Here is a 26391-nt window from a genome sequence, read left to right on the forward strand (position 1 = left end):
CACACTCTTTGGGGGGTTATGTACTCTTGCTACCATCCAGTCACAATAATAATAAACACACATACACATATTATTGGTATGCATATCCTGATGCATGTCCTGATGTCATCCCAGTAAGGAATAGGGAGAGGCAAGAAGCACTGCACACATGCTGACTCACTTGGACGCCTTCTTGAGAATGGACAGCAGTTCAATAGGCAGTGAAAGAAGGTCACTATGGTGCTCTTCGATAGCCTGAAGGAATACAATCAAGGCCAAGCAAAATACAGTCATTCAAGATAATCCCATGTCTTTTAAAGGGGCAGGTTCACCCTAAAATGAAAACTTCGCAACTTGTAGCGGAATAAATGCAGTGATTCCGATGGTGAAGTTCCCAGGTTGATCGGAGCAGCCGTTCCCGAGTTATACATGTACCAGCTTGAAGTTTTCACCAAATTTGGTGATACCATGACGACGTCATTAACTTACCCAGACTAGGCTGGGTTTATGATGTCATAGAGATAGACTTTGTATAGCAATAGACAGGGGAAAAACCAATTTCTTGTTTCTGTACAACAGCGAACTTCCTGCCAGAGTGTTTTACCAGTCGGGATACCGGTAGGATGCCATCATATGTCCCATACCGAAGATTGAAAACATCCGATTAGCTGGTATAACTCAGGAATGGCTGCTCCGATCAACCTGGGACCTTCACCAGTGGACTCAGTGCATTTTTCGCTAGGAGTTGTGAAGTTGTCATTTTAGGGTGAACTTACCCCTTTAAGTACAAAGAGGAACACGTACATGTCAATAAACTTATACCCGAGACAAGTAGAGAAATGACAGCATGTCAGTCGCAACCTTTCCACTCCTTGAATGTGCGCACACATCTGCTTGTGGCATGCGCATGCCTAATCCTGAACCAAAAGAAATTTGAAATTTTCTAAAAATTGCTGGGGTTGGCCCCAAATGTGGGTAAGTGCTGCAACCTTCAGTGAAGGCTTAATACCAGTACAGCACAGAACCGCACGGCACGGCACGGCACGGCAACGCACAGCACAGCACGGCACGGCACCGCACAGCACAGCATAAACATTAGAGCACTAAGAACATTCCCTACACTAACTACAGGCAGAGTATGGCGGGTACAATAAAATTATGACACTTGATAATAATAAAATTATGACACTTGATAATAATAAAATTATGACACTTGATAATAATAAAATTATGACACTTGAAACACAGAGGGTGACACTTGAAACACAACACATGGCATCATGCACAGATCTAGCAAATGGCCACAGAAAAAAACCCAACAACACTCTACTGGCCAGGGAACTTTCAAGAACTGGTACTAGAGTTCAGCACCGCTGGGAAGCAGTATTTGATTGGTCCGTGGTCATACCACAACCTCTTATACTTGTTTAGGATGTGCTGGGTACATGTGACCTCATCAACTTCATCAGCAGTCTAACATGCATCAATTGCCAAAACGTTCGATAGGAAATGACCTCGACAACCGGGCCGGTGCCTGGATTTCATTCCTTTGAGAAATACGCCAAAGGCTGGAGCAGCACTGACCATGGATTTTATTACGGTATGTTGCAGTTGCACATGCCACTGATATGTTGCAGTTGCACATGCCACTTACGATCAACAAGTAGTTCATCAGTGTTGTCCTATCCGTGTTTCCCGTCCGCGTGTCATCCATCTTCAGGAGTGAAGCTAACCGAAATCCGGAAGCACCCCCTGAAAATCCACGCTGATATTGCGTACACAACATTATGATAGTACAGAAACACAGAAGTTAGAATGCCTCTTTAATAGCAGCACCAGAACCATTACAACACGGGACTAGCAGGCGATGTGGGCTTGCATAACAGTTCGCTGGTCAAGTGGTTTTGTCATGCCCCATGGAAAGGCGATTGCATCCTACACACTGCACGTCTCTAGTGTATACAACTGCTCTTACGTTTGGCCAACAACAGAGTACACGATTCCAGTGTGGATGTTTATTTAAAAGGAAAATGTAATTCATCGTCTAGACAAGCTCAAGGTGGCATTTGCTTGCTCGTACATGTACGTCTCACAACTAAGCATTTCACCCAAAGATGATTTGAACATGCAAACCAAGCGGGAGCGGTTCAAATGGCAATGGCGAGTTCTGTCCTTTTTTAAAGACCTAAAATGTCCAAAGCGGTTGAAGCAAAGTGTCCTCTTTCTTTCCAAAATCTTCTATACAGTAACATCGGGCGCCAAAGATCGGCGGGGGGGGGGGGGGGGGGAGATGTGCTTCAGGCCAGTGGCTTAATATCAAAATTTCCTGCATTTGGTCTTGTTCTGGGCTAGTAAATCCACATAGAACACGTACACTGCGTTACATGACCCCCCCCCCCCCACGCCGCGATCCAAGACTGGAATCGTCTCCCATCTGCTCTGCTATGCAACCTTCCTACCCAGAAGGGAAGGCAGGCATTCAAGGAAGACGCCTACAAGTCTCTCCGCAGTCGAGACTGGCACTCAGCCACAGATGCCCTCTGAACCCTCCCTGGACACCCTCTCTGTTTGCACCCTGGCTCCCTCTTTTGCTCTATCACATGTATCATCTTTCCATTTTTCACCCTCTGTACAATGTACCCCCCCCCCTCTTCCCCGACCCCCTGCGTCTACTCCTCCCCAGTTTTTGGTGCACTGAAGTGTCACTGAAGCCGAGACCTCGGTTCGGCGGAGATGCTCCAGTTTCACCACCACAGTTGCGACTGCAGCCACCTCTATCATGCAGCATTCTGTTCTCGAGGTTCGTGGTTTCTCGTAAAAAAAAACTGTAATCTTTGCATCCAGCCTGGCACATTATCAAATTTTGGTGACTTTCCCGCTTGGGTGTTCTTCGGCACCCCAGTGTCACTGTGCCTGAACAGCAATAATTCATGCCACATCCTGAAGCTAGCACCCTCTCCAAATCGTCCCATTTGGGCACTCTTAGCAGGTTGCGGCAGTGGACAAAGGACGGAAAGTGTGTGTGTGTGTGTGTGTGTGTGTGTGTGTGTGTGTGTGTGTGTGTGTGTGTGTGTGTTGAGGTTGCGGTGCATGCGGTGGTTGAGGAGCGCTGGAGGACTGGCTGTGCATCGCTGTCCTGTGTCCACGGATGTCCCCACTGTATCCATTCGCCATGAATCTGACTCTTTGCGATGTGATGTTTGTCGCCGCTCTTTCCGCTCTCGTTCTGGTTTGAGCCGTCATCACTGTGACCGTGCGAAACGGATGTCACGTGCAGCCAGGAACAACTGCCGTCATGAATGCGAGCATTGCGAAAGACGGTTCTCAAGGCCACAGGACTTGCAACGCCATGCCAAATATTGTTGACTTTGCGATTTCTCTCTCTTCTCTTCTCTCTTCTTGTCGTTGTCTCCCGCTTCTGGGAGCGGCGTGGCCCGATAGGGTAGCTGTACATAGTAGTAGTAGTAGTAGTGTGTGTGTGTGTGTGTGTGTGTGTGTGTGTGTGTGTGTGTGTGTGTGTGTGCATAGGTCTTGGCCGTTTTATGCCGATGTACTCCGTGTGGTGTAGACCAGGTGTGCATTGGTGGTCGATTCACATGGCTTCGCCTGTCTCATTCAGATCTTGTTCGCTATCGTTGCTATAAGAGAAATCTGTGGGTGGACATCCAGTGCATTTGCAGATTTGCGTGCTTCTCTTGCGACGGGCGTATACATGGTACATGGTAGATGGTTTGTGTGTAGTACTAGTAGTAGTAGTCTGTGCGTGTATGTGTATGTGTGTGTGTGTGTGTGTGTGTGTGTGTGTGTGTGTGTGTGTGTGTGTGTGTGTGTGTGTGTGTGTGTGTGTGTGTGTATGTGTGTATGTGTGTATGTGTATATGCATGTGTGTGTGTCGTGTGCATATGTGCATGCGCACATGTGTATGTATGTCTATCTGTTCATATGTTATGTTGTTGTTGTTTTTTTATTTGAATTCGCAATACCAAACGGGCAATAAGCCCAATTACATGGAAGCGAATAAAAGAATGCTAAGAATGAGGCATTGGGGTGGATATTATTTCAAGTGGAAAATACTGATCATGGGAGGTACTACAAATAGGTACAATGAAAATCTAAAAAGGCCATGGTACTGTCGTTTACCATGCTGGAAGCAGCTACATGGAGAAGGAAAAACAACAAGAAAGACGGTTTATCTCATGTATTGGACAAACAGAGCTAACAGGAAAAGACCGTTCGTTTTATGCCTACACATACTGTCCGTGTGTGTGTGTGTGTGTGGGGGGGGGGGGGGTGCATGTCACTGTTTCTCTTCTTTAAAAAACGTTTATGGCCTGAGAGTGTACGGGTACACGGCTGCTGCGAAATCGGCCACGGCTTTGCAGGAACGTACACTGGCTGGCAGAGTGTTCTACAGCGCAGGTCCACGGAAGAACGGTCGGCGAGTGCCTGTATTCGTCCTGGCCAGCGGGAGAATGAGCCCGGCGTATGTTCATGCATGCGTCCATAGAATATATGGGAGAGCGCATACGCGCACACACACACACACATATATATATATATATAGGGGGAAGTGGTCCCGTCCACCGCAAAGAGGGCTCAACAGCGCTGGGGTGCACTGGAGCTAGTACACAATGGAAGCGGTCCTCACCAAGAAAACACAATCCGTTGCTACTCCGAGTTTCTTGAGTTTTTCAATCGTCAGGCAACTTTTCTAACTAAAGCAGGGCTGTCAGGTCCACTAAAGAAATACACAACCACACAGCAAGGCGCACAAAAGAGAAAGCGTGAAGTGTGAAGAGTGAAGAGTTACTGCTAGGTGCAGGCAGTGTAAAATATTGATATCAATTGTCCATTACTGTAACAAGCGCTGAATGGAGCACGTAAATATGGAGTTAACTAGCGCATGCCTGGCGTCAGGAGGTGTAAGGCCATTACGGTGCTATATTTGGCGTTAATCATAACAATAATGGTGCAGTGTGTCTGGTTCCATTGGGCATCAGGTTGTTCTGTCCATGTCCGGTTTTACGTGATTCCGTTATACTTAGCGAGCCGGTATTTGTTTGCATGACGACATTTGGCGATGATTTCACTTCGCTTGTTGAGGATTTTGGTCTTGTCAGCAGTGAGTATACGCACCTTCTCCGTGGTGCAAAGGCAACATCTCTTTGTTGCGGGGTTGTAGGAGCTGGCCTTGTCCTTGATTCTCCAGGACAGGTGATACTCTTTGTTGTCGTTTTTCTTTTTCCAGAGGTGTTTGGAGAGCTCCGTGTTAGTGCGGTAATTTTCGTGGCGGAAGGACATCGTGTGGTTGTATCTTGTTTTGAACGTTGTCTCTGCTGAGCCGATGTATGTCCTGAGCTCATCCTGGCTGGTGACGTGTGCTTCATAGACGACGTGAGAGGCCTGGCAACGTCCTTCCATGGGGCATTCCTGCTTTTTCCTACAATTACAAGGTTTTTCAGGAGGTTCTTGTATCAGTTGCCGCTTGTTGTGCCCACTGATAATCGCTGTGATGTTGGGCATACATGAATAGCTAACCTTCACGTTATGTCGGTTGAAGATCTTTTTCAGGGGGGTGTTTTTGAAATGCCGGTCGATCATTGTGAGGAAGGCAGCAGCGACGTTTGTTCTCACGTTACGGCTGAAAGGAGGGTTGAACCATGTTATATTTCTTTTTCGGTTTCGCTTTCTGTTTTTCTGTGCTGGTTGCCCCATGTACTCAATACCTTCCGCGTATCCACTGGCCAATAATGCGTTGTTGTACATAGGCGCAGCTTCGTTAAATGCTTCCTCACTTGATGAGTTGGTTGACACGCGTCGGCTTATTCCTGCTGGCAGTTGCTTTATTATGGACGGTGGGTGGTTTGAGTGAGCGTTGATGTACTGCGGTGTGTCGCCTGGCTTTCGGTGTGGCATGTATCCTCCGATTGACAGGTTGAACGTCACGTCGAGGAAATTTACAACTTTTAGGTTGGTGTCAATCGTTACCTTTAGTCCATGCCCTGCAAACACCGCCGTCAAACTCTTCCGTATGCGCTCTGCCGCGCTGCCGGTGGTGTTTCTCAGCACAGCCAAGCCGTCGTCCCTGTACAGGCCGATCTGCGCTCTGCCGACGTGGGCTGTTAGTTCTTGGAGCATATATACGCCAACCAGCTCACACACTTCCGCGCCATCGAACGAGCCCATGGTGACATCGAACGTGCTGGCGTTGTTCTTCTTCACCCAAGGTTGGCCGTCTTTGAACAACACTGATTTTCGTGCGTGCATGACAATCTCCCTTTCCCCGTCCTCGATGTTAGTGTACGTGGACGCAAAATCCAGGGCCTTCGCGAGGAGTGCCTCTGTGATGGAGGGATAATACTCTACAACGTCAAAGCATATGAATGTGTGCTGTTGCTTGTCCTGGATGTTTTCGTACCACTCGATGACTGATGCCGTGCTCCTCCAAAGGTTGACGTCCGTTGCCGACCTGACGGCTCTCACAATTCTGTCCAGTATGGATTTACTCACGACTCCAAGTTCAGACTTTGCGGGGTTGATAAGCCTGCACGGGAGGTTGTTGGCGAAGCGATCCTTGTGGTCCTTCAAACTCACAAATGCCTCTGACTTTGCCATCGCGTCGACCCGGTCACTGATATTCAGGCGCTCCGCCAACTGCTGTGCTTCTTGATTAATATCACAGCGATTATCAGTGGGCACAACAAGCGGCAACTGATACAAGAACCTCCTGAAAAACCTTGTAATTGTAGGAAAAAGCAGGAATGCCCCATGGAAGGACGTTGCCAGGCCTCTCACGTCGTCTATGAAGCACACGTCACCAGCCAGGATGAGCTCAGGACATACATCGGCTCAGCAGAGACAACGTTCAAAACAAGATACAACAACCACACGATGTCCTTCTGCCACGAAAAGTACCGCACTAACACGGAGCTCTCCAAACACCTCTGGAAAAAGAAAAACGACAACAAAGAGTATCACCTGTCCTGGAGAATCAAGGACAAGGCCAGCTCCTACAACCCCGCAACAAAGAGATGTTGCCTTTGCACCACGGAGAAGGTGCGTATACTCACTGCTGACAAGACCAAAATCCTCAACAAGCGAAGTAAAATCATCGCCAAATGTCGTCATGCAAACAAATACCGGCTCGCTAAGTATAACGGAATCACGTAAAACCGGACATGGACAGAACAACCTGATGCCCAATGGAACCAGACACACTGCACCATTATTGTTATGATTAACGCCAAATATAGCACCGTAATGGCCTTACACCTCCTGACGCCAGGCATGCGCTAGTTAACTCCATATTTACGTGCTCCATTCAGCGCTTGTTACAGTAATGGACAATTGATATCAATATTTTACACTGCCTGCACCTAGCAGTAACTCTTCACTCTTCACACTTCACGCTTTCTCTTTTGTGCGCCTTGCTGTGTGGTTGTGTATTTCTTTAGTGGACCTGACAGCCCTGCTTTAGTTAGAAAAGTTGCCTGACGATTGAAAAACTCAAGAAACTCGGAGTAGCAACGGATTGTGTTTTCTTGGTGAGGACCGCTTCCATTGTATATATATATATATATACTCACTGTTGTGAATTCCAGCAGAAATCCAAGAGAGCTCGATACCGGGAAGGTAGAGCCGTGACACACTAGTCAGAACAACAGATGGCTTGATCAGTCACAACTTAAAGTTTCATGCCATCTCAGGCACTCATCAGGTGATATGAACATCAAGAAAAATAACCCACTATTTAAAGCCCAGTATGGCAGGACAAGGATAACAGAAAGCGCTAGGGGCGCTATCAACTCATATCCGATTCAGTGTCATAGCCAGTAAGGATCGCGGTACTAAGGTGATAAAGGATAAAGGTGATAAAACTGAGCTGGCCTACCTAGTGAGTTCCGCGGTGCAAAGATGATGATGGTGACAAGGCGGCAGAGAGCTATCAACTGGCCCTACTGCCTGGAGGCAGGGTGCCGAGAAGATCATGTTATCGGTGTTGACAGCATGAATTTATTTTGATGTCGACATTTGGATATCAACTCCGACCGCTTGTTGAGGCTCGATCTCCTGTCGGCAGTGATTATTCTCGCCTTCTCCTCGAGGCACAGGCTGCATCTTTTTGTTATGTTGCTGTAGGCCTTGGCCTTCTGGACCACTCGCCACTTGATGTCGTGCGTCTTGCCATTATCTTTTAATTCCCACACATGCTTTGAGAGGCCCGTGGATTTGCGGTATCCAGGAAGCTTGATGGATGTCTTGTGGTTCCCGTATCGAAGCTTGAATGGAGGCTCCGTACTGCCAATGTAGGTTTTGGGCCCATCGCTGTGGCCATCACTCGACACCTCCGCCGCGTAGACTATGCTGGTTGCTTGGCACGCTCCGTTGAGAGGGCACTGGTCCTTGCGACGGCAGTTGCACGGCTTGTCCGGTTCCTGGATGCACAATTGACGCTTATTGTGGCCACTGATAATGTGGGCCATATTCGGCAAGCAGGAGTAGCTCACCTTCACATTGAAGCGGTTGAAGATTTTGTTCATTTTGGACCCCTTAGGAAAATGCTTGTCGATCAGCCGGAGGAAGGTGCCGGCGATGTTGGTCCGGACACTCTTGGAGTATGGCGGGTTAAACCACACCACATTCCGTTTCCTTTTTCTTTTTTGCTTGCTGCCGTTCATTGCAGACCCGGAATCTACCTACGACGAGATCAATAACGAGGCAAGGGATCTATCACGCGAGGCTAAGCTCGATGATAGAATGGAGACCCTACCCAAAGCTGACGCCTTAATTACTATGAAGGATCATAAACCAAGGTTCGAGAGCAGCCTTCCCTGCCGATTGATAAATCCTGCCAAGCCTGACATGGGTCGACTCAGCAAGGGAATCCTCGACAAGGTGATCAGGAGCATCGTGGAACGTCAGAACATGAACCTCTGGAAGAACACCGCGGCTGTGCTCAAGTGGTTCCAGGCCATACCTAATAAGCAGAGCCACTCCTTCATCTGCTTTGACGTTGTTGACTTTTATCCAAGCATCACCGAGCCTCTCCTCCGGTCTGCACTGGCATTTGCTGAGCAGTTTGCCGCACTGACCCAAAGTGACATCGACATCATCATGCACTCCCGTAGGTCACTCCTGTTCCAGGGCGGCCGTCCATGGATAAAGAACAACGCACAATGCAACTTCGACGTGGCGATGGGATCGTACGATGGAGCAGAGATATGTGAGCTCGTCGGTGCTTTCCTATTGAGCAAGTTGTCTGTGCACGTCGATGAGGCCGGAATTGGACTTTACAGAGACGACGGCCTTGCCGTGCTGAAAAATGCACCAGGGCCAGTTGCCGACCGCACGAGGAAGTCCATTATCGAAGTATTCAAGCAGTATGATCTAAAAATCACTATCGACGTTAATCTTTCGACAGTGAATTTCCTAGACGTCACGCTCAGCCTCGACACCGGGAAATTCCAGCCGTATCGTAAACCTGGAGACGCACCTCTCTACGTCAACGCCATGTCCAATCACCCACCATCCATACTACGGAACATCCCTGATATGATCGCTCGACGTGTCTCAAGCATATCTGCCGACAGCGGCGTATTCGCCGATGCTGCCCCTGCATATCGCAATGCATTAGCGGCCAGCGGATTACCTGCCAACATCAAGTACATTGACCCAACGCCACCTGCTGCAATGAACGGCAGCAAGCAAAAAAGAAAAAGGAAACGGAATGTGGTGTGGTTTAACCCGCCATACTCCAAGAGTGTCCGGACCAACATCGCCGGCACCTTCCTCCGGCTGATCGACAAGCATTTTCCTAAGGGGTCCAAAATGAACAAAATCTTCAACCGCTTCAATGTGAAGGTGAGCTACTCCTGCTTGCCGAATATGGCCCACATTATCAGTGGCCACTGTAACAGTTCCCTGTTAGCGCTAACCTTATCTGCCCTCTAGCTCTGTATCTTGCACCTTTCCCTATCCTGTCAGCACGCGCGTTATCACCTTAGGGCACGAAGTGCCCTATATCAGTTGTGTTGCCTTGAGCAAGCATTGTCTTTTCCAAGAATACCTTCAAACGGTTACACTGGTAGCGGAGGATGGTTAACATGGTGTTCTTGGAGCTCGCCATTGTCGTGGCGATCCTTGTTCTTTCTGTGTTGCTATTCAGGTTGGCCAGCGAGGTCCGTGAAGCTAGTCGCCAAGTCAGCGCCCGTCTGAGCAACCGACAACAACCGCTCCCTGTGCCGCCCGCTCATTCGTCCGGGAAGCCTCGGCACGCTAAGGAGCCGCCGGTCTTCGATGGCAAGCCCTCGCAGTTCAAAGAGTGGGCTTTCTCCATTGAGCTGGCGATTCGGTCACTGGGAATCACCGACTCATCGGTGATGGTGGATTACGCAGCGGGCTTCCTGAGCGGCAACGCCAAGCTATGGCTCATCGCATCGTTGGATACGGGTGTGGAGTTCTCGACGTGGCCAGCGCTGCGTGAAGCCCTCGCCAAGGTATACGGTCCGTTGCATCATCAAGAGCGGGTGCGACTGGATCTCTTCGCTGTCAGGCAGCACTCAAGCTTGGAGAGCTATGTCACCGAGTTCTCGCGCTTAAGCCTACAAGTGCCCGAGATCGACGAGCTGACCCGAGGACTGCTGTTCGTAAATGGACTGCACCCATCTGTCAAGACCCGGGTGCTGCGACAGCACCCCACTGATCTGAGCCAAGCGATCAGGTCAGCGCAAACGGCGGACCAACAGCCGAACCCGATTCAGCACCGAAGTCAGCCCGTACGACCCCAAAGGCTAACACCGGAGGAGAGGCGTCACCTGAGTCGGCAGGGTGGATGCTTCGCTTGTCGGAAGCCAGGTCACCTAGCTCGGGATTGTCCCAGCAATCAACACCCAAACGCTGGTCGCCAGTGAAAAATGGCGTGCGCTCGCTGGCGACCAAGCGGAAAGCACCCAACGGTTACCCGGTTGACATACGCAACCGTTACAGCGTACTAGAGCTGGAAGAACCGACGCTGCAAGCTGATTCGGAAGATGTTGCCGAACAGGAATCCCATGTCAGCAACGTTGATATCGGAGTACAGGACACGGAGCTTCCTTTGGAGCATGACCTTCTCCGTGTTGAGGGCAGGATCAACGGCCGCCGGGCAATTATGCTTATTGACTCGGGATCGACGCACGACTTCATATCGGAAGCTTTCGTGCAAAGAAACGGCCTTGTTACGGAGAGTAAGGACGAAACACTGAAGGTAACCCTGGCTGATGGCTCATCGACATCATCGGGACTGCAGAGGACCGGTCCGGTAAAGGTTATCGTGAAAGACTTCAGCGACACCCAATCTTTCACAGTTTTTCCGTTGAGCCGCTATGATGCTATCCTGGGCAAGCCATGGCTGACCAGACACAACCCGGATATCAACTTTCAGACCAACGAAGTCAAACTGAACGGAGAGCCGCTCGTTGCTAAACCCCCTTCCGGCCAAAATAGTGATACGGAACGTCAGGAGTCGCCGCCAATTGAGAGCATGCTCATATCTGGTTCTCAGGCTCGCCGCGAGTTGAGGAAAGGCGCGCAGGGAATCCTGGCGTGGGTCAACGCTACTGACGACGAGGAGGAGGACAGCAAGCCATCAGCCGCCAGACAACACCCAGATCATCAGGAGCAGCTGGCTAACCTTCTGCGGCGGTACTCGGACATCTTTCCAGACGACCTGCCGACCGAGCTTCCGCCAGAGAGGGATGTCGACCATGAGATTGTGACTGAGGAGGGTGCCGTTCCTCCATCACGGGCTGCCTACCGTCTCCCCAAACCCGAGATGGACGAATTGCAAGCCCAGCTCACGGAACTCCTCCGCAAGGGCTTCATCGAACCCAGCAAGTCACCATACGGTGCCCCAGTCTTTTTCGTTAAAAAGTCTGATGGCTCATTGCGCATGGTTTGTGATTGGCGGAATTTGAACAGGATCACCATCAAAAACAAAGCTTGCCTCCCAAACATTGATGACCTGTTTGATACCATTCAAGGTAGCTCATACTTCAGTAAGCTGGATTTACGCTCGGGATACAATCAGCTTAGGATCCGTCAGGAAGATGTACCTAAGACGGCTATCAATACTCCCTTCGGTCATTTCCAGTTCCGGGTCATGGGCTTTGGATTAACTAACGCCCCTGCCACGTTTCAGTCACTGATGAACAGTATTCTCCAACCGTACTTACGGCGGTTTGTGGTAGTTTTTCTGGATGATATTCTTATCTTCAGCAAATCCTGGCAAGATCATCTTGAACATATCCAGACAGTTCTTGAGACGCTCCGGAAAAATAGGCTATTCTGTAAGCAGTCGAAATGTGAGTTTGGTGTCAAGGATGTTCTGTTTCTAGGGCATCGCATCGACGGTGAATGTATCGCTCCAGATCCAAAGAAGCTTAAAGCAGTGAGGGAATGGCAGCCACCGACGACAGTTACGGAGGTGAGACAGTTCCTTGGTTTTGCGAACTACTTTAGAAGATTTATTGAGCACTACTCTACTATATCGCGGCCATTAGAGGAGATCACTGGCAAACATGCCAGGTTCGAATGGAGTGGCCCCCGTCAGCATGCATTCGAACCCCTGAGACAGGCCTTGTTGAGTGCACCGCTGTTGAAACTAGCAAACGTGCAGAAGCCTTTCAGAGTTGCAACAGACGCAAGTGATTTTGCAATAGCAGGCGTCCTTCTCCAACAGGGGGAAAGCGATAGTGCTTGGCATCCTGTGGCATATGCCAGTCGTAAGCTGTCACAAGCGGAGCGAAATTACACTGCTGCAGAACGCGAAACCCTGGCGGTGGTGTTTGCACTGCGATCCTGGAGAATTTATCTATTCCAGCATTTTGAAGTGTTCAGTGACAGCATGGCCGTAGTCTACTTGAGCACAAAAGCCAATCTCACTAAGCGCGAAGCTAGATGGGTTGAATTTCTTGCAGACTATGACTTCACAGTTAATCACAAACCGGGCAAGGAAAATATGGCTGATGCGTTATCCCGCCGCCCTGATCTGCGCGGGTCAGCAATTGGCAATGTAGTTGAGGAAAAGGATTGCCCACCCATCCTACCAGCACCCCATTTGAATACGATTGAGTTTGCTTTGGAACTGAGTGATAGGGTTGCTGAGATGATTTCGGAAGCATATCAGAATGACGAGCAGCTTTCCCCAATAATTCAGCGGCTGCGCGGCGATTCCTCTGATAATCTTCACGAGCGGTACTATTGGGATGAAGAATCCAGGTACCTATACCTCCGTGCAGCACCAAACAATCGCTTGTGTGTACCCAAGTGTGCAGTAAGGCTTCAGCTCCTGCAGGAGTACCACGACTGTGTTACGGCAGGCCATCAGGGACGGGATCGTACATATTTCCGGCTTCGTCAATTCTTCTATTGGCCCAAGATGGGTCTTGACGTGAAGAAATTTGTTAAGTCTTGCGGCATATGTCAGCGCACTAAGGGTGGGTTGCCTAGATCCGGTTTGCTGCAATCGCTCCCAGTACCAGACACCCCCTGGAAAGATATTTCCATGGACTTTATCGTTGGCTTACCCCAGACCCCTCAGGGCTTTGATGCAATTTATACATTTGTTGACCGGCTTACAAAATGTGTCCATTTAGTCCCCACGACTTCCAAAATTGACGCTAAGGGTTCTGCTGATTTGTATCTCCAGAATGTGTTTAGATTACACGGTTTGAGTTCCACTATTGTTTGTGATCGGGACCCAAGATTTACTTCTGAATTTTTCCGGGAATTGTTTCATCAATTAGGTACGACCTTGTCGTTTAGTACTGCCAATCACCCACAGACCGATGGGCAGACTGAGAGAATGAATAGAGTAAATGAGGATGTGCTTAGAGCGTTTGTTAACCACAAACAAGATAATTGGGACAAGCTTCTGCCTCTTTGCGAATTTGCAATTAATAGTTCATATCAGTCTTCCACTTCTAGCACGCCGTTTTATCTAAATTATGGACTTAATCCCAAGTCCCCACCAGATTTCCTGGCACGGAGGGGAGGAGGGAGTGCCCCAGACTGGATCCAGGATCGGGCGGATGCCGTCAAGTTGGCAAAGGACGCCATGATTGCCGCTCAGGCTAGACAAGCTCAGTATGCAGACAGGGGAAGGGTACCCAGCAACCTGAAGGTTGGCGACATGGTGCTGGTGTACAAGGATTTTCTAACAACCGCAGAAGCCCGGGATCAGCCTTCACAGAAGCTACGCCCTAAGTGGTTCGGGCCCTACCCAATCATCAAGAAGATCGGACCCAACGCCTATCAGCTGGATCTACCCAGCGCTATTCGGTGCCACCCTGTCTTCAATGTCACTGCTCTGCGCCGGTATGAGCAGAATACTATTCCCGGCAGGCGGCAGCCACCCCCGCCACCATTCACCGACTTGCACGGTCAGACCAGATACATGGTGGAGAAGATTCTTGACGATCGCCAGCGAAGGCATCAGACTCAGTACCTTGTCAAGTGGCAAGGGTACCCAGACGACGAAGCCACCTGGGAGCCAGAAGAGAACTTGCTGGACGAGGCCGGTAGGCCGATAGTTGCTCTGAGGCGTTACAGGGCGTCCAGGGCATGTTAGTGACACTATGGTTACCGCGAAATGTTACTCGCTCAAATTCAATTGCACGTGTACCTTGAGAATTCCCACTTGATCCTTGTTGTGTTAAGCAATCCATTCCCCTCCTGTTTTAGATTTTCCCCATTTCAGTTATCTTCACTCGCCTGACTGTCCTTGGTTACCTTGCACGGTGCTTCAATTAGATGAGCGTTGTTGGGTTGACACGATTTCATTTTGATTATTCCCTTTCCACATATTCCTCGACTCCCTGGAGGCACCTGTGCCTCGCTTAGGAGGGAGGGATGGTGTAACAGTTCCCTGTTAGCGCTAACCTTATCTGCCCTCTAGCTCTGTATCTTGCACCTTTCCCTATCCTGTCAGCACGCGCGTTATCACCTTAGGGCACGAAGTGCCCTATATCAGTTGTGTTGCCTTGAGCAAGCATTGTCTTTTCCAAGAATACCTTCAATACCTTCAATTGTGCGTCCAGGAACCGGACAAGCCGTGCAACTGCCGTCGCAAGGACCATTGCCCTCTCAACGGAGCGTGCCAAGCAACCAGCATAGTCTACGCGGCGGAGGTGTCGAGTGATGGCCACAGCGATGGGCCCAAAACCTACATTGGCAGAACGGAGCCTCCATTCAAGCTTCGATACGGGAACCACAAGACATCCATCAAGCTTCCTGGATACCGCAAATCCACGGGCCTCTCAAAGCATGTGTGGGAATTAAAAGATAATGGCAAGACGCACGACATCAAGTGGCGAGTGGTCCAGAAGGCCAAGGCCTACAGCAACATAACAAAAAGATGCAGCCTGTGCCTCGAGGAGAAGGCGAGAATAATCACTGCCGACAGGAGATCGAGCCTCAACAAGCGGTCGGAGTTGATATCCAAATGTCGACATCAAAATAAATTCATGCTGTCAACACCGATAACATGATCTTCTCGGCACCCTGCCTCCAGGCAGTAGGGCCAGTTGATAGCTCTCTGCCGCCTTGTCACCATCATCATCTTTGCACCGCGGAACTCACTAGGTAGGCCAGCTCAGTTTTATCACCTTTATCCTTTATCACCTTAGTACCGCGATCCTTACTGGCTATGAAACTGAATCGGATATGAGTTGATAGCGCCCCTAGCGCTTTCTGTTATCCTTGTCCCGCCATACTGGGCTTTAAATAGTGGGTTACTTTTCTTGATGTTCATATCACCTGATGAGTGCCTGAGATGGCATGAAACTTTAAGTTGTGACTGATCAAGCCATCTGTTGTTCTGACTAGTGTATATATATATATATATATTATATGTGTGTGTGTGTGTGCGCGCGCATGCGCTCTCCCGGTACGAGTCGTATGCATGCACTTGTGTTCCCATATGTGTGTGTGTGTGTGTGGCGGGGGGGGGGGGGGGGGGGGTACTGCGGGTGTTCCTACCTTGTTTGTGAAGTTACCAATTTGCAGTACAAGACCGAACACTTGTGCCAGCTTCTCATTGTCAACCAGAGCTGCAGCCACAGTGTCACACAACAGCGGGCAAAGATATGAACGGACTGATTGATTCAGACTGCAGTCACATGCCCGGGATATGTGTGCCGGTTATGGACCAATTTGATGTGCTCATGGACCATTGCACTCACCACATGTAAATGTGCTCACAGAAAGTCATAGCATCTACGGAGACGCATCTACGGAGACGATATGAGACAACTTGAATGAATGTGAAACGATGTGGATTTCGCTCCCAGACAGCCCCCCCCCCCTTTCCTGTCAACCTTGGGATAGAGTACAGTAGGATAGGGTGGGGTAGGGTGGGGTAGGGCCGGGTAAGGTAGGGCAGGGCGAGGCAGGGCAGGGCAGGGCAGGGCAGGGCAGGGCAGGGCAGGGTAGGCTAGGCCAGGATAGGATAGGGTAGGGCACGGTAGGGTAGGGTAGGATAGCATACACTTGCATATGGCATCGCTGGCCTGGGCCGAGTTGAGGTCAGCAGGCCAAAGGATAGCGAGATCAGTGCATAGCCCACACAGATCCAGTAGAACCTTTCAAATCTGAGGTCAAAATGGACATATTTTGCATGTGATATGATGTCGTAGTGTTCCCCGGGATACGACTCAGTCCTGGTGTACATACATGTACACTTGACAGAGAGTCATATTGATGCGACACTCCCAAACAATGTCTCCTGTGTATTGGATAAGTTTCAGATCGCCCGAGTGGTTAGTTCCGGTGCCTTGCGCCAGAACCGCAGGGTTCCGGGTTCAAACGCAGCAGTGAAATAGAAGTCCACTGGGCGTTTTTACCCATCACCCCCTTTCTTCCGAATTTTTTCTTCGATTTCACAGACACCCGATCAGTCACATTTCATGACTTACCAGCAATGGCACTATCCAAGTCCCAAAGGCTTTCTGTGGATGAACTGTGGATGTGTGCAAATTCCTTGATAAGTATCTCTGTTTTAAGAAGTAGTCGATAGCTGCAGAGTGGTAAGGACATGCAGCACCCACCCACCCACGCATGCGCGCGCGCGCACACACACACACACACACACACACACACACACACACACAAACACACACGGACGCACACACACGGACGGACGCACGCACACACGCACGCACACACACGCACACTTGTACTTGTACTTGCTCACTGCCATAACTGGTCACGTGGGTCCTCCCTTGGGAGAGGGGAGAGGGACTCAAAAGTAATCTTGGAAAGATGACTCAATTGGTTATTGAACCGCCCAACGGCCGACACCCCTGGAATCCCAACTATGGGTGGACTTGAAATTTGTTGAAAATGATCCCACCTATGGGCTCACCACACCTCAGTAAGTGGATAAGGACAAGGTGAAGAAACAGGATTGACGGCATCAGGGTATCCGTCCAGGAATCCAACTGCAGTTACCCCTGCCCCTAGTGAAGATAATACTTCAAGCGGCTACTACAGTCCATTCAGAAAAAGATGGACTTCTAGCTTTTGGCTACAAATGGGTCAATCTTTGAGTTTTTTTTAGAATTTTTTTCTGCCATCCCCTATGGAATCCTCTTCCAATTATGTTTCTGAAGTTTTTTTGTCCAAAAAGTAAGCCATAGCAAGAATAGGATTTCGGCCAGGTTTTGCCCCAAAAGCACTGAATCGGGAAAAACCATCAAAAGCCAGGCCGTTTGACCCCGCCTGCAACAGTGCATTGTGCGGTTCGAACCCCAGTTCAGGTACCTTTTTGGACCCTCTTTCAAATTTCAAAGTTCGCAGCACTGCACTGTGTACGATGAAATCACGAAAAATCGCCAAATACGGGAGCTCCCCAGAGCCAGGGCCCATCTTTTTATGAATGGACTGTAGTGTGGGTGGCTAAATCAGAGCGGATCTGATATAAGCTTCACTAGCACCATTGATCACACAAGAGTTAATCTAGCCAGAAACAGTTCATGGTTAACAGGTATGTGCAGCTCAGTTGTACGCACTACGCCACGTCCCGCCTGAGATCTGCATCAAATATGATGTAATCACAGAATTCCGCCGTGACAGACACCCATAGCGGAAAGGCCCCAAGCTGTACTCTCTGGTTTCATGTACTCTTGGTGCTACCGTAATCATTTTCAAGGTTCTACTCACTCTGGCACTTCACTCAACTCCAGACAAAAAAGTTCTGGATCGGCGAGTTTAGATATATCGCCTGGATATACACGAATCATCTCAATCTACATGCACACACACACATGCACACGCACACACATGCACACACCACACACATGCACACACCACACACACACGCACACACGCACACACGCACACACACACACACACACACAAACAAACACATACACACACACGCGCACACACGCACACACACACATGCACACACACACATGCACACACACACACACGTACACACACACACACACACGCACACATAGACACACAGGCAAAGTTACGGAACATGGAAGACAGAGAAAGTTCACCTCTACCACCGCCACCACCGCCACCGCCGCCACCGCCGCCTCCACCACTGCCTTACACTCTTGACCAACCCGCCCGTCCCACCCATCCCAAACTAGACATGTACTGTCAAAATTAACATACTGGGGAACATGCTATTCATGCTATGCATGCTATACATGCTGGACATGCTGGACTTGCTGGACATGCTGGACATGCTGGACATGCTATACATGCTGGACATGCTGGACATGCTGGGGGACTTGCTGGACATGCTGGACATGCTGGATTTGTCGAGACAATGCACTGTACCCAACAATATTCGAGTCTCTCCAGTCCTTAAAAGAAACTTGTAGTTGTATAATATTATTATCTATTTATTAGAAAGGGTTTGCTCCTCACACCGGAGCTCGCGCTGGCGGAATAGCGCGAGCACCGGTGTGGGGAGCAAACCCTTTTCAAACAAATCATCCCCAAAGTTGCAACCACTATTTCGATCTATTTATTATGATTGTACTAATATGTGTTAGGTGTTTCCAGTTTGTGAGACTTACAGTTCTCTGGTCAGGTAATAATCGAAATAGCATGCGTAGATCGTCCAAACCAATGTTACATTCCGTTGTACTGTCACTGTGAGTCCCGTATCCAGTAAGATCTGTCACTACTTGTGACAATGGCCTTTGCAAACATGCAAATACATGGACACACACACAAGCACACAGACAGACATGCACACACACGCACACGCCACACACACACACACGCACACACACACATGCACGCACGCACACACACACACACACACACACACACACACACAAACACACAAACACACGAACGTATGCATACATCATCAATTACTTTTACAGTGTAATGCCACCCTTGAGCAGAAGATGGCATGGCCATGCACTGTGCACTCTCTGTACTTCTTCTCTGATAGCAAAGAAAGCCGGATCTGCCCTGACAGAGAATTAACCCCAACATACCGGCACATTCAGATAACTTGGCGCTGAGTGCTAGTCAACAGGCTCTACTAGTATTCATGGTCTACAAGATGAGACAAATTCATGTTTAGTTTGTCATTTCAGGGTATATATAACCCACAGTGATCCTGGTGACAGGTGGAGCTGGTTTTAACGTCAGGATAATACTCTGGCAGCCTTGTCTTGCGACAAGTACACAATGAAGGTCTTGGATTCGACCCTCTAGCCGTAAACGGAATAATACATTTTGCAATTGAAAATTGCAACTTGCAACCAGTTGGATTCCACTTGCATAAGTGCAACTTCCTATGTTCTAAAGACTAATAGTTCAGCTTAAGAACATCATCCTCTCCAACCAACCGTTTCAACTTTTTCAGGAGGATACCAATAGCCATACTCTTTCTGCTGTCCAGCAAAGTTACCTGGAGGAGGAGGAGGAGGAGGAGGAGGAGGAGGAGAGAGATAGAGAGAGAGAGGGAGGGAGGGAGAGGGAGGGAGGGAGAGGGAGGGAGGGAGAGGGAGGGAGGGAGAGGGAGGGAGGGAGGGAGGGAGGGAGAGGGAGGGAGAGGGAGGGAGGGAGGGAGGGAGGGAGGGAGAGGGAGGGAGGGAGAGGGAGGGAGGGAGAGGGAGGGAGGGAGAGGGAGGGAGGGAGAGGGAGAGGGAGGGAGGGAGAGGGAGAGGGAGGGAGGGAGAGGGAGAGGGAGAGAGAGAGAGGGAGAGAGAGAGAGAGGGAGGGAGGGAGGGAGGGAGGGAGGGAGGGAGGGAGGGAGGGAGGGAGGGAGGGAGGGAGGGAGGGAGGGAGGGAGGGAGAGAGAGGGAGAGAGAGAGAGCAGAAAAGAACAGTCCAGGATCATTATGAATCACACCACTATCAGACCTGTATGTACCAACTATGTACTGAACAAACTGTGAATGCCAGTAGGTTTGGATAGCAATCTTCTTCAGTGTAAATTTCTTCTTCACTAGGTTATGGCCCGTTACACCGACATAGGTTCTGCTGCGGGGACAAGGTTTTGCAGCGGCAAGGTTCAATTTGTGCCAGAGAAAAGAGAAGAAAAGAGAAGAGAAGAGAAGAGAAGAGAAGAAGAGAAGAGAGGTCAGCACATTTGAGTTCCTGCTTCAGCAGTTGTTCTACTTTCTAAAATGTTCATTCCTGTTTCTGTTTCTGTGGTGCTGCGTTAGCGGCTCTGCCACTCTGAAAGTGCATGTGTGACCCGGGCCCTTAACCAAGAGAAACCATAGTGACATGCGTAAGTCAAAATATTGCAGTGGCAGCTGAACAGAGGAACAGAAAATGATTTCACAACCAACAACGCTTTGTGAAAACACTCCTGCTATTTTAAGGGGAAGGATAGTCTAAAATCAAATTTTCACCAGTTGTAGTCTTCGGGTGCTGAGTCGAATGGTCTTGTTCCTAGGAAGCTGAGACGCTCCTTCCTCCTTTATTCCCAATCAAACTTGCCACTTCCACCAAAACTGGGTGCCTGCGCCGTCTCACCTTCCTCAGACCAAGACCATTCGACCCGGCGCCCCGAAGACTACAACTGGTGAACATTTGATTTTAGACTATACTTCCCCTTTAACACTAGGATTACATCACTGCTAAATAGTCCATTTACAACACACAGTATTATACTATGCATTTCATTTCCATCTACATTACAAGATTAGATGGGAGAGAAATGATTACAAGATTGTATTGTATTGTATTTGTATTTATGGATTCTCCACAGGCCTTAGCCTAAATCGAGGGAGTCTCCAGATTAGATGGGAGAGAAATGCATGCCACCGATCACCAGTCGTAAAGCCAAACAGTCACACTGACAGTGCTGACAGTGCTGTTATGGCATCACACCTACCGTAAACAAACGTAAACCTACTTCATGTCTTGATCATTTAGTTCACGGTAACATCGGTGAAGAAACCTCAAGTTAGTGATCAGTGGGATTGTGTAAGCTGTCAGGTTGTGCTTATCACGCCATAGGATGTTGGACGGCTGCAGTAGTTACATTCTCTTCGGCGGATTCCCATTTTTGGTTTACAATGTCACCTGAAATTTAAATCTACTAAATTCCATTAGAATTACACGATGCACGTACCGAAAGCAACATGCTACTTGAAGGGAAAAGGGTGTATGTCTGATCAGAGTATGTACTAGGTTAGTTCACTGTAATGCAATACTGGCAATCATGCATGGATCCACTCTCTCTCTCTCTCTCTCTCTCTCTCTCTCTCTCTCTCTCTCTCTCTCTCTCTCTCTCTCTCTCTCTCTCTCTCTCTCTCTCTCTCTCTCTCTCTCTCTCTCTCTCTCTCTCTCTCTCTCTCTCTCTCTCTCTCTCTCTCTCTCTCTCTCTCTCTCTCTCTCTCTCTCTCTCTCTCTGCAGCATATGAACACTTTCAGCACTTGCACTGGGTACACCCTCTGCAGCATTTGTAATGACAGGCACATATCAAAGCTAACCTATTAATTTCCACTACAGTTGTACAGTTTTAACAGTCGATTGCCTGTGCTAGGGAGGTAATCACACACCAAACACACAGGGCCCAACAACACTCGTCCAGACAACACAGGGTCCAACAACACAGGGTCCAACCACACTCGTCCAGATACACAGTGTGTGCATCATGTCTACGTATCAGCAAGTGACCAATATCGTACACACACAAAAAGGAGAAAACTCGGAACAGCCAAGCCACATGACTGAGCATAGGAAACGAGAAAGACCTCCATCGTACGATGTGGGTATGTGGGTATGTGGGTATGCGATCAGAGTCTACCAGTTACATGTATTCATGACGTTATTTATCAGCAGGGTGATGCAGTCATGGGTAGAACAGTCATGTGATCAGCTTTGTTATTATGTATGTCAGCAGTACATGTATATACAGCCAGTACATGTATATACAGCCAGTACATGTATATACAGCTAGTACACAGAACAAGGGCAATCACTGAGGCTTGTTAGTCGCTACAGCTACTACATGTATCAGCTCAGTACTACATGTATATCAGCTAGTACATGTATAATTATAGGCTACCACATGGGTATCAGTTATTACAAGTACATAAGATACTTCATTACATTGACGGTATTATAAGCCACTGCATGTATATCAGCTATCACATGCATTATGATCAGCTGTCACATCAGCTATGTCATCAGTTCAAGTTCTACAAGTGATCATCCGGTCACATGATTACCAGCCATTGGCATAGCATAGTGGCATGTGGTTGAAATCATCACACACACAGATATAAGTAACTAGTGGTGATGACCGTTGAATGGACAAATCTTTTCTCTTCAATCTCTCAAATATTGGCCATAAACTTTACCTGGGATTTTGCTCGCATCTCCCAGATGAAAATGAATGAATATTTTGCATTACAGATCCTTGACTTGGCTTGAGTGATTGAAGAGAATAGAGTTGATCATGTACTCCATGTCACACACCGTCAATAACAGCTCTACAGTGCAGTCATGCATGCATACAGAGATGTGTATAGTGCAGTCATGCATGCATACAGAGATGTGTACAGTGCAGTCATACATGTATACAGAGATGTGTACAGTTCAGGCATGCCCCGAGATGCGAACGGAGCCATAGTGCAGTTAGTGTTATCTAGATTTTCAAAAGCAATTTCAAGGCAAACGCATTAGACAGAAACACTACTTCCTGCGGCGCGACGATACTGAATATCTACTCACGATTGTAGAACGTTGAGGCGGTGGCGGTGGCGCTGGTCTTGGGGCATCTAATCTTTCAGCGCTGAGGGACTTCTCAGGAAGACAAAAGAGCCTCTCTAACTCTGCGTAGCCCACGAGATCTTCATTCATTTTACCGCTCGCCTGTATCATCTTCCAAACGCTATTTCCAGGTAAGTTGGCGACTTCCTGTGCTGACATCGTCTCCCAATTTAGCTTTTTCATCCGCTTAGTAGGCATTGGAACGGACGATTGTTCTGCAGCTGCCTCTATCTCCTCTATCCCTGTTTTGCAACCAACCAGTACAGCCACAACCACACACACACACGCACACACACACACACACACACACACCCACACACATGCACACACATGCACACGCACACACATGCACACACATGCACACGCACCCACACGCACACGCACCCACACGCACACGCACCCACACGCACACGCACCCACACGCACGCACAAACGTATGTACATACAAACATTTTTTAAAGGCATTCCTTTGTAAGTAGCAACAGGAGCCAGGCTTGAAATTGCACCCAAAGAATAGAAGCAGAAGAAGACCTTGATATATGAGTGAGATGCTCGCATTCATCTTGCAGAATCATCCGTGCAGTTTGGTATTACAGGGGCGTCGGAAGGAGTTTAACATTGGTGCGGCTAAAGTGTGAGAGGGGGGTCCGGGGGTCCTCCCCCGTGAAATTTTTTGAAAATTGGGCCTAAAAAGCCATAATTATAGAATAATATAAAGAATATGCATGCTGATGATACACCCCATTGTCGATGTAAAACATGGTACCTGTTTAAGAGTCGACAAGCCACCATGTACCAACAAGGTTGAAATGTGAAAAAAATCGAAAATTATTGGTGCGGCTTTGGCCACACCTGCCGCCCCGGTTCCGACGCCCCTGTATTAGCATACAGTATGCACATATGTCCTGCAGGTGTCACAATAATTTGCCAAAATGGTGTGTCTCCAACACTACCAAAACCTGCAAGTGTGCACATAGCCATGATAGGCTTTTAATGTTGTTTCTCGAGAACGAGAAGGAGAAACAGGCCGGAATATTCTACTGGAGAAGAAAATCTAAATTCTAGCCATCCCGCAAACCCCGACCATCATCTACTGGAGAAGAAAATATAGATTCTACCGGAGGAGAAAATGTGAAATTTCTCCATGGAGTGAGTGCACATATCTGCTTCCATAACAGTTGCAGGACCGCCAGAAGCAACTTTTTGATTGGGCTGCAGTAACATGGCCGTTCACACTTTGTGTATGATATGGCGGGGACACGCAGTGCCCTATGGCGGGGACACGCAGTGCCCTATGGCGGGGACTGCCCTCCATGGCCGTTCACACTTTGTGTATGATATGGCGGGGACACGCAGTGCCCTATGGCGGGGACTGCCCTCCATGGCCGTTCACACTTTGTGTATGATATGGCGGGGACACGCAGTGCCCTATGGCGGGGACACGCAGTGCCCTATGGCGGGAACACGCAGTGCCCTATGGCGGGGACACGCAGTGCCCTATGGCGGGGACACGCAGTGCCCTATGGCGGGGACTGCCCTCCATGGGAGCAAACATGTGTTAGTGGTCGAAAATTTGGTCTGGTAAGAACCTGACCAAGCGGACCGGTTGTGGCGGGCCTGAGTTTTTCATCAGAAATCCTGGACTACAACTTTCTTGCCGTACTGCATCTGCAAGCCAAGTGATCACAGATTGTACGGCAGTATCTTTCCCACCAGCAGAGTACCTCATTATGCGGCTAAGGGTACAGTCAACTCTGGATTTAACCAACACCAATGTGCAGGAGACTTAGTTCTCGACTACAGCAGAATTGCTCTCACACTACACTGACCATGTCAAATCTGGCATGCTGCGGTGACTGCATGGGTGCACTTACCTACATGCTCCCGATCAAGATATGGTTTGTTAACGAAAACAGTTAGCTACAAAGGGTCGATTTTGTATGGGTTAAATCAGTGACATGAACCATGCCTTTCTAGATTACGAAATTTGCTACCTCCGAGTTTGTTACAAGTGGAGTCCACTGCATATGCATGGTTCATAAAGGCTAACATAGATGTGTATGATGATTTGGTTGAAACACAGCTCAACGGCGTACACTCCGGGGGTTAAACAAGAATATCACCAGGCAGCAGCACTCTGCAGCAATCTACAACATAACGCAACTTGCTTGACTATACCTGTAACGTTGGTGGACGGAAGTGGCGGTGCAAGTGGTGGAGTGGTTAGACTGGCGCTAGCAGCAGCAGCAGTAGCACCAGTGTCACCAGTGGCAGTGGCAGCAGCAGCAGGGGCAGCCGTGTACACCGCCGCTCCTTCCATTGCTTCAAGCGGAGGCGGGGGGAATGCCGCTCCTTCCATTGATTGAGACGGAGGCGGAGGGAATGCCATATCCGCTGATGCTGCTGCTGCTAAATCTGGAGAGCCTGGTGCCGGAGGAGGTGTGGTAGAGTCACCACGGGAATATCTTCCCATGTGCTGTTCTGCTGGTAGTTGTTGCATCTGCCCCTCACTTAGGTCTACTGGTGAGACAGCAGGAAGGTGGATATCAGGTGCAGGTGCTGCCGGAGCGGCTTGTGCCAGCGTCGCTGACGTACTCTCGGGTGCACAGGTATATGAATCTGAGTCTAACGAGCAAAGGACACGCTCAGATAGCGACGCTGGCCTGGGCGGACCGTCTGAAGGTCCCTTCTTCTTGCGAAGTGGCTCATTTTTCAGTACGTGGTAACAATCACACAACGTCATGCTTGAATCTTTCAGGCGAAGTGCCAGATCCTGCAGGACATCTTCCTCGGCAAGCAACACCTTGGTCACCAGCTTTTTGGTAACCCTCCAGCGATCCTTCTTGTGAGGTGGATCTCTGTCGATGAGGAGAAGAACTTGCAGTACTGTATGAAAATCCTGGTGGTGAGGTGTGTCACGCACCTGCAACACATACACAGTCACATCTTCCTCATGATGGGGACATGTTTGCTAACAGCTAACAGCTCGGAATGCTTGTGCTTGACAGTTGACATGCACCCTTCCGTTCCCCTCCTTCCTCTCTGTCTTTTTCTGTCTATCTATTTGTATGTGTGTCATGTGTGTGTGTGTGTGTGTGTGTGTGTGTGTGTGTGTGTGTGTGTGTGTGTGTGTGTGTGTGTGCGTGTGCGTGTGTGTGTGT

At 49.0% G+C, this 26391-nt stretch overlaps 1 protein-coding gene across 1 annotated transcript in view; it reads right to left on the minus strand.

Annotated features, from left to right (window-relative positions):
• LOC135809084 (inverted formin-2-like) overlaps window positions 1–26391 on the minus strand; it is a 43809-nt gene that overhangs the window by 8845 nt on the left and 8573 nt on the right. The window contains exons 5-13 of the mRNA XM_065322346.1: window positions 25409–26153; window positions 23192–23472; window positions 19845–19906; window positions 19056–19179; window positions 18178–18263; window positions 16932–17032; window positions 15997–16067; window positions 1634–1744; window positions 161–234 (exon numbers count right to left, since the gene is read on the minus strand). Of these exons, the coding sequence (XP_065178418.1) occupies window positions 161–234; window positions 1634–1744; window positions 15997–16067; window positions 16932–17032; window positions 18178–18263; window positions 19056–19179; window positions 19845–19906; window positions 23192–23472; window positions 25409–26153 (1655 nt within the window). The remainder of the gene's footprint in view (window positions 1–160; window positions 235–1633; window positions 1745–15996; window positions 16068–16931; window positions 17033–18177; window positions 18264–19055; window positions 19180–19844; window positions 19907–23191; window positions 23473–25408; window positions 26154–26391) is intronic.

Source organism: Sycon ciliatum, chromosome 2 (assembly GCF_964019385.1).
Source record: "Sycon ciliatum chromosome 2, ocSycCili1.1, whole genome shotgun sequence".
Taxonomy (NCBI): Eukaryota; Metazoa; Porifera; class Calcarea; order Leucosolenida; family Sycettidae; genus Sycon; species Sycon ciliatum.